Source organism: Macaca mulatta, chromosome 3 (genome assembly GCF_049350105.2).
Source record: "Macaca mulatta isolate MMU2019108-1 chromosome 3, T2T-MMU8v2.0, whole genome shotgun sequence".
Taxonomy (NCBI): domain Eukaryota; kingdom Metazoa; phylum Chordata; class Mammalia; order Primates; family Cercopithecidae; genus Macaca; species Macaca mulatta.
In genome coordinates, this window is record NC_133408.1 from 85470239 (window position 1) to 85478497 (window position 8259).

At 43.5% G+C, this 8259-nt stretch overlaps 1 protein-coding gene across 1 annotated transcript; it reads left to right on the forward strand.

Moving 5' to 3' along the window:
• The first annotated feature begins 4666 nt into the window (after nucleotides 1-4666).
• Nucleotides 4667-7436, forward strand: C3H7orf25 (chromosome 3 C7orf25 homolog). Its single transcript, XM_015133671.2, has 2 exons — nucleotides 4667-4785; nucleotides 5783-7436. The coding sequence occupies exon 2, from the start codon at nucleotides 5804-5806 to the stop codon at nucleotides 7067-7069; it is 1266 nt and encodes a 421-aa protein (XP_014989157.1). The 5' UTR covers nucleotides 4667-4785; nucleotides 5783-5803; the 3' UTR covers nucleotides 7070-7436.
• The last annotated feature ends 823 nt before the right edge of the window (nucleotides 7437-8259 follow it).

Below are 8259 nucleotides of genomic sequence, written 5' to 3' on the forward strand. Positions count from 1 at the left end.
ACATAAGGAGAGTTTATAAGCATAATCATTCTTACCAATGTGAAAGTATAGTGGGCAATTCCATGATTTAAATGTAGCTCAAAAGATTCTAAGATTTAGTTAAGGGCAAAAGAATCTTATTTTGGAGATTTTTCTCAGGGTCCCCAGTTCTGTTACCTACCATCACTATAATACCCATATCTTGTTTTAGGTGGCAAAAGCATTATAGGAGATGAAAGATGGTAACTTTGACTTCCTGTTTCAAGATGTTTATCTTGGCCTCATCTAATAATCTCTCTTATGGGCTTCTGATATATTTTCACTTTAGCACACTAGAAAGCGGACATAATAGCAAAAAGCGTCTTTGAAGTCAAGTCTCAGCTATCCCACCTACTGGCTGAGTGACTATGCGAGGTAATTATCTCAGGGTTTGTTTGTTTCTTGAGACAGTGTGTGTCACCCAGGCGGGAGTGCAATGGCATGATCTTGGCTCACTGCAGCCTCATCCTCCCCGGCTCAGGTGATCAATCCTTTTACCTCAGCCTCCCGAGTGGCTGGGACTACAGGCATGTACCACCATGTCCGGCTCATTTTTGTATTTTTAGTAGAGACAGGGTTTCACCATGTTGCCCAGACTGGTTTCCAACTCCTCAGCTCAAGCGGTTCACCCGCCTCGGCCTCCCAAAGTGCTGGGATTACAGGCATGAGCCACTCTGCCTGGCCATATCTCAGGGTTTCCTAAGGACTAAATTTGATAACACAAGTTAAAGCTTGGTGTGGTTAATAGTTAATTACTCTGTTAGCTGCTGTTGAATTTGTTTAGTCTTTCTGTAATGTCCAGCATCAAAAGACCAAAGCAATGTCAAAATTCTACAAATCAAAGAAGGGAAAATTAAAGGCATATAATATTTCAGAGGTAAGGAAGACTCATGTAGGTTTTTGTTGTGTGCCAGCAAAATTAGTCCTAAAGAATAAAGGGAGGAGAAATCAGCGGAACGAGATTTGATCCAGGTTCTGTTTTCCGCCTCCTGCCCCCATTAAATGCAAAGCCCAGTTCCAGTTCAAGCTGCCTATAACACTTCTTCCTTTGTTCTGTGTATTCTTTCCACGAACCTTAAAATTAAGTTGTTCCTTTTTGCCCCAGTTCTTAGGAAAGAGTTCTTTGATGTAGCAACCCACTGCATCCCTAAACATTCCAAAACTCTTGAACCATTTCCAGCCTGTGGATTTTAGCTTAAGTATCATAATGTTCCTAATGTTCACAGCCTCTCCCTTCTTTTGGTTCTTTTTGTATCTTCTAACCCTTAAAACATTTTAACTCCATTTGTTCTACTTCTTCCCAGTTCCCTACCGAACCATGAATTTAAATTTGCAAAGCAGTTATTAGCAATGAAACATGGAGATGTTTAAAATTCACATACATGGGGAATAAAGAAGACTAATATAGAGCCTTATAATTATCAGGTGCTGATACACTCAAGCATCCCTGGGAAAAAAAAAAAAAAAACAACCCGACTTTGATATAATTACCTTGCACAGTCTCTCAGGCATCAAGTAGGTGATAAATGAACACTGAAGGGTTTTCATCTATTCCTCAATTTTCTTCATAGAATGAAACTGCCAACTCTTAGTAGTTACCTCACCTTTTTTTTAGGAGTCTACTCGTCCATGTAGGCAAGCTCTCTGAGCCCCCCATTGCAAAGAAGAGCAAGTTGATGTTCAGTGAATTGCCCAAGAACATATAGGAGTTGAGAGTTCCCTTGGATTAGAATCCTAATTTCCTGAAAACCAGTCCTGGTGGTTCTGTATGAAAGTCACGTTTGCTTCACACAGTTCCTTCAATTTAGAGCTCTTCCCTCTACCCTGTTCTCAAGAAACTTACGGAACTAGCAATATCTGGCTGCCAATTAACTGATAACTTCCTAGGCATGAGCATATTTAAAAAGTTACATGTGAGTGCTACTCCCTGAAAGCCATCACTTTTGAATTTTTTAGGTATTTCATCAGGTACTTGCCTCCATATTTCAAAATAGTCGGATTATATGCCTTTTTCTTGGATTCTTGGAGTTGAGCTGCCAAACTTCCCATTGTGCAAGATGAGAATTTAGAATCCTCATATCATACTGACTTCCTTCTCCCTACCTCAATTAAATCATGTTGAAGATTTTTATTGTGACTAAGTATACTACTATTACATTTTCTGAACAACTTTCCTGGGGGTGATAACTGCTTTTATTTTTTTATTTTTATTTTTGAGACTGTCTCACTCTCACCCAGGCTGGAGTGAGGTGGCACAAATCAGTTCACCGTAGCCTTGACTTGGGCTCAAACGATCCTCCCACCCCAGCCATTGCAGTAGGTGCGAATACAGATGTCAGCCACCATGCCCAGCTAATTTTTTTATTTTTTGTGGAGACAGGGATCTCATCATTACAGTGTCCAGGCTGGTTTTGAACTCCTGTGCTCAAGTGATTCGCCTGTCCTGGCCTCACAAAGTGTTGGGATTACAAATGAGCCATGGCGGCGCCCAGCCCACTTTTTTGGTTACTTTATTTTCTGTGTAGCTGTCACCAATTCTTGCCAGATTCCCCCAACAGAAATTTAACACCTTCTGCTTACTGTTTTCCTCATCAGTCAGATATCAGGCAGTCTGTATCAGTTCTCTTCCCCACACCTCAGAGAAGTTTCTCTTAGAACCCCCTGTCTTCCTGTTCTAATCCAGGCGAGGTGCTTGTTTGAAACTATCTTTATTCACCTTGCTTTCTCTCTGAATTGGCTGGGTTTTAAAACTCTAAGTTAGACATAAATTATCTCCACATTTTGAAAGCATTACTCCCTTCTAAATTCCAGTGTTGCTGATAGGAAGCCTGATACTATTGTGTATGTGATGCCAAGTCCTTTGTAAGTTTTCCCCTCTGCAGCTCTTAGTTTTTCTCTTATCTGCTGTGTTCTGAGACTTAACAACTATGTTCCTTTGTGTGGGTTTCTTAATAGTCATTGTGGTGAGCACTCTGGGCCCTTGCACTGTGAAAAACGTTTCTGTCTGCTAAATTTTCTAGTATTAGGTTTTTGAAAAATTTTCTCTTCATTTTGTTTTTGTTTCTAAACTCCTGTTAATTGGATACTAGATCCTTTTGTTTTTGCTCCATTTTTCATCTGTTTCTACTTTCTAAATTTTTCCAACTCATATTGATGTTTTAAAATTGGGGATATCATTTTTACTACAGAAGAACCATTTCCTGTGCTCTGCTGTCTCCTCTTAAAAAAAGAAATCCTCTTGTTTCATAGCTGAGATATCTTTTATTTGAAGATGCTAGTTATAGAATACTTTTTGAGACCATTTTTTCCCGTTTTCCATTTCCTTCAAATATGAAACAAAAATGTTGGGAAATGCTGTGTTTGTGAGGCTCACACCAGGGGATGCTGAATGTTGGTATCGCCGAGCCAGTTCTCTAGGGTCTTTCGTCTACTCATTTCTTCAGAGAAAAATAGGGTTATGGGAAGAAAGTGGTGGGGAGCGGTGGAGGGGTGCCTGCATTATGGGAGGGGCAGAGAAGGTGGCTGCTAGCATTGCTCTATTCAGTAGGAAAACTTCATGATGGCACCTCTTGTCCTTTGTTAGTCTGTGTGTCTAGAATCCCTCTGATGCCCTGTCTTTAGCATCTTAAACTAGTCTTCCGCCTGAACAATTTACATTTTCAATCCTGCCTGCCCTCCCATCTACCTTCAAGGCACCTGAAGCTTTCTGGGGTTCTGCTTTGTGAATCACTGGCTAAATATCCCCTTCTACAGGCAGTTTCCTCAGTTCTCCTGACACCTCCATCTGCAGAGAGGGTGCTTGGGTTCAGGTAACCTCTCTATGGCTCACTTATCTGTAACATATACTTAATATCTCCCTTTTAGGTTGTTTAAAGGATTGAACGATGTGTAAAACACTTAGAACAATGTCTGCCACGCTGTAAGGAATAAGTTATTGCTCTTGTCCTCCAAAAATGTGTTGGTATAACCGGTCTGCAGTCATCTCTTCTCGTTCTTTTTGCCTTTGTGGGTTTGTTCCCTTTGTCATTGCTTTACCGTTATTTAAGGTTTGGAGAAGGAGCAGGATACACAGGATTAATTATAACTGGAAGTCCTCTTTAATATTTTAAATTAGCTTTACTTTCTTACAGCCCTAATCTTTCTGGGTGACTCTGGACACTCTACTAGGCTAATATGCTAATATGCAGAAGCCATGCAATCATTTTTTCTCTTCAGAAGGACAGCACATCTTCTATGGAGGGCCCAGAACAATGCAGTGGAAAGTACTTTGGTTTGGAGGCAGAAGCCCCAGCAGCAGTACTTCTCAGCTGTCACCTCTAACAAGCTTCTCCAGCGTGTTTCTTCTGTTAAAATGAGCCCCCAAAATGCCTAGGACCCGGTTGCGATGGAGTGGCCGACGCCCCCATTGGGAGTGAGGCCCAGCACGCGAGCTCGGTCCCTGTTCCTTCCTGGAGCCAGGTGGGTGCGCGCTTCCAGGCTCACTCGGCGGCGCAAGCGGGAGAAGCCAGGTGCCCTCAACAAACATGGCCGCCGCGCCGGCGTCAACCCGGCTCGGGAGGCCGCGCTGCCGCTTGGGAATCGCAGGTTTGGCGTCACCCGGCCCGGAACCACGTGACGCAGGAGGCGCCCGAGGCGGCGGGGCTCGCGCGGGTGGAGCCGCCTCGGCGTTCGAGCGGGGTGGGGGCTACCCGGTTGAGATTTCCTGGCGGGTCCTGGCCTCTGCCTGCACGCGCTTGCGTGCTCGCGCTCGCGGTTCTGGCGCTGCCGGTGAGGAGCCGGGGAGCGAGGCGGGGAGGCTGGGAGCTGGGCGCCCCTTCTGAGGCCAGAGGGGGCTGGGCAGGGCCGACCCGGCGGGAAGGGGGTCGGCCGCGCGCTCTCAGCGCCTCGCTCCTGAGCCGCGGCGCTAGCGGTGGGGGCTTTTCGGCCCCGGCCCCTCCTGGCAGGGCCCGGCTGTGCAGGTGGCCGGGCAGGGCCGAGGGCCCCGCAGCCCACCGAGAAGGCCCCGCCGGCCTCTGGCCCGCCCACCCGGCGACCTGCGCTGTGGCCGCCTGCACGGCCGCCACGGGGTGCAGCCTCGGAGTTTAGTTTCATCTTCGGGTTTTCTTTCGAAGTGGGAGTGGCGCGCAAATTGGTGGTCTTCTTCCATCTTTTAAAATAGTCTGGGTTGACGTCAAATGCAGAAATGAGGCAGTGTTGATTTTTTTTTTTGGCGTAAGTACCCCGAGCCTTGGGCGGAAATCATGAGGCAACCGGTTGAAGGAGACCAACTCAGGAAGGAGGAAAAGGTTAGGGAGGCTGAGGTGCTCAGTTTAGGACAGACACTTGCTTTGGACAGTTTGCTAACTAGCCAGTCTGTGTGTATTTTTGTTTTCAGCATTTTTGTCTTGACTGTCCAAGCCTTTCATTAAAATTTATCAGCAGTTAAACAGGCCGCTGATAGACATAAGGGAATTATTTATATAGCAGATTGCCGAACTCTTGCATTGTATCCTAACCTAGGACCATGCCGTGTCCCCATGGCTTTCAAGCTGAAGAAATGAAGGTCTTAGGTCAGACATACCCAAAGAGTTCAGAAGTGTAGCTGCCATCCTTCCCTTAGCTATCAGAGGAAGGAGCCACTCCAAAATGAGACATACACAAGCCCAGGTTCATAGACTCAGCCTCCATAAGCTGTGTTGCTAGATTGAAGTTTTTAATCACCAGTGAAGAATCGATTGTCATAATTTTAGGAGACTACTCAAATTTGCCTTGTTTCTTTCCCTAGGAAAGGAATAATGCTGACAGCATGTCTGCACATTCCATGCTCTGTGAACGAATCGCCATAGCCAAGGAACTGATCAAGAGAGCAGAATCACTTTCTAGATCAAGAAAAGGTGGCATAGAAGGTGGTGCAAAGCTGTGCAGCAAATTGAAGGCAGAATTAAAATTCTTACAGAAAGTAGAAGCTGGGAAAGTAGCTATTAAAGAATCTCATTTACAAAGCACTAACCTAACACACCTGAGAGCCATTGTGGAATCAGCAGAAAACCTGGAAGAAGTTGTTAGTGTTCTTCATGTCTTTGGTTATACAGATACCTTTGGAGAAAAGCAAACCCTTGTGGTAGATGTAGTTGCAAATGGTGGTCATACTTGGGTGAAAGCCATTGGCCGGAAGGCTGAAGCTCTTCATAACATCTGGCTGGGCAGGGGCCAATATGGTGACAAAAGCATCATTGAGCAGGCTGAAGACTTCCTCCAGGCCAGTCACCAGCAGCCAGTGCAGTATAGCAACCCTCACATCATCTTTGCGTTTTACAACAGTGTCTCCAGCCCCATGGCAGAGAAGCTGAAAGAAATGGGCATATCTGTGAGAGGAGACATAGTAGCAGTCAACGCTCTGTTAGATCACCCTGAAGAGCTCCAACCGAGTGAGAGTGAATCAGATGATGAGGGCCCTGAACTTTTGCAGGTGACCAGAGTCGACCGAGAAAATATACTAGCAAGTGTTGCGTTTCCAACAGAAATTAAGGTCGATGTGTGCAGAAGAGTAAATCTGGACATTACTACTTTAATTACATATGTATCTGCCCTCAGCTATGGAGGCTGCCACTTTATTTTCAAAGAAAAAGTGCTCACAGAACAAGCAGAGCAAGAGAGGAAAGAGCAGGTTCTACCTCAGCTGGAGGCCTTTATGAAGGACAAGGAGTTGTTTGCTTGTGAATCTGCTGTCAAGGACTTTCAGTCTATTTTAGATACCTTAGGAGGACCTGGGGAGAGAGAGAGGGCCACTATGTTAATTAAGCGAATTAATGTGGTATCAGACCAACCTTCTGAGCGTGCCTTGAGACTAGTGGCCAGTTCGAAAATTAATAGCCGCTCATTAACAATTTTTGGGACAGGAGACACCCTAAAAGCCATCACAATGACTGCTAATAGTGGTTTTGTCAGAGCTGCAAACAACCAGGGTGTTAAATTTAGTGTGTTTATCCATCAGCCCAGAGCACTTACTGAGAGTAAAGAGGCTTTAGCCACCCCCTTACCAAAAGACTACACAACTGACAGTGAACACTAAAGATACCCTTTAAATATTGTCGTGGAAGTAAGTTATTTATACCAAAGGCTGGGTCTTCCCATCTAAACTGGGGGGAAAATAGGTCTATAGTAAAAGTAAAACTTATAACTCTTAAACCAGTAGAGTTTCTTTTGTGTGGCATCTAAAGTATATAACCTCCCAAAGTAGAAAAAGCACAAGAGACAAGCTTATCTATCAAATTGTCTGCATTAGTGCAATTAAGAACATAAATATATCTATATAAAGCTTTCAGCTGTATTGTAATACTTTGTTTGATTCAGTAGGGCTACAACTTCCCTACTGCTAACCACGTTTCATGGAATATGGCTACATTGCATCTTGCATTAAATATCTGGAGAAACCTCAAGTCTGTTTTTCATTGTATTGCTTTATATGGTGATTCTAAAGTTAATAACCATTAATGAAAATCATACTTGATTGTTGTATGTCAGGTGCAGTCTGATAGGTATTTTTACAAAAAGTACATAATACAGAAGAAATGAAAAAGTGAATTATGGTTATTTGAATGCCATGAACCCATTGGTAGACCTTTGTGAAAAGAAAGCCAACAATCTTACTACTATAAGATAAACCCAGGACACTTAAGGTAAAAATACTAATTTGAATGAATTGAAAAAGGATTATGTAAAAGATTTTAAAAATTCCAATTTTATTTTTAAATACAAAAAGCCCCCATATTGTAAGTATTTGAACAATGAATACTATTTTCATGTTTCATTTGCAAGTGGCAACTGCATTACCTCACTTTCATGAGATGGTGACAGAATATTCCATGCCAATTGCATGACACAGGTTGTAGTTAAAAATACACTTCTGTGGCTACATTGCGCTACTTTATCAGTTTTCAATAAAGCAAAACTAGCAAAGTTGATATGTATTCACCACATTAAAAAATTTGGAATTTGAGCCCTGGAGCTTAAATATTAACTCATGCTAAGTGTAAGAGCTGGTATTAAAACTTGATGTTTCTAGCCACAGTCTGATCTCTTTCTACCATGCCAGATGTCCTATTTGTTGAGAAGAGAATCTCAGTTTACAGCCACACTGTTTGATGAGGGGGTGGAATTTGGTTATTGGCATTCATGAACACCCTGAAATGAATGCAAAATTAAGTGTATGGGGGTCGTTCTCTGGGGAGAGATTGTTTTGCTAAGTCAGAATACATTTCC

What these genes read in the sequence shown, in the direction of transcription:
- C3H7orf25 (XM_015133671.2), top strand. Translation starts at nt 5,804, where the DNA reads ATGTCTGCACATTCCATGCTCTGTGAACGAATCGCCATAGCCAAGGAA.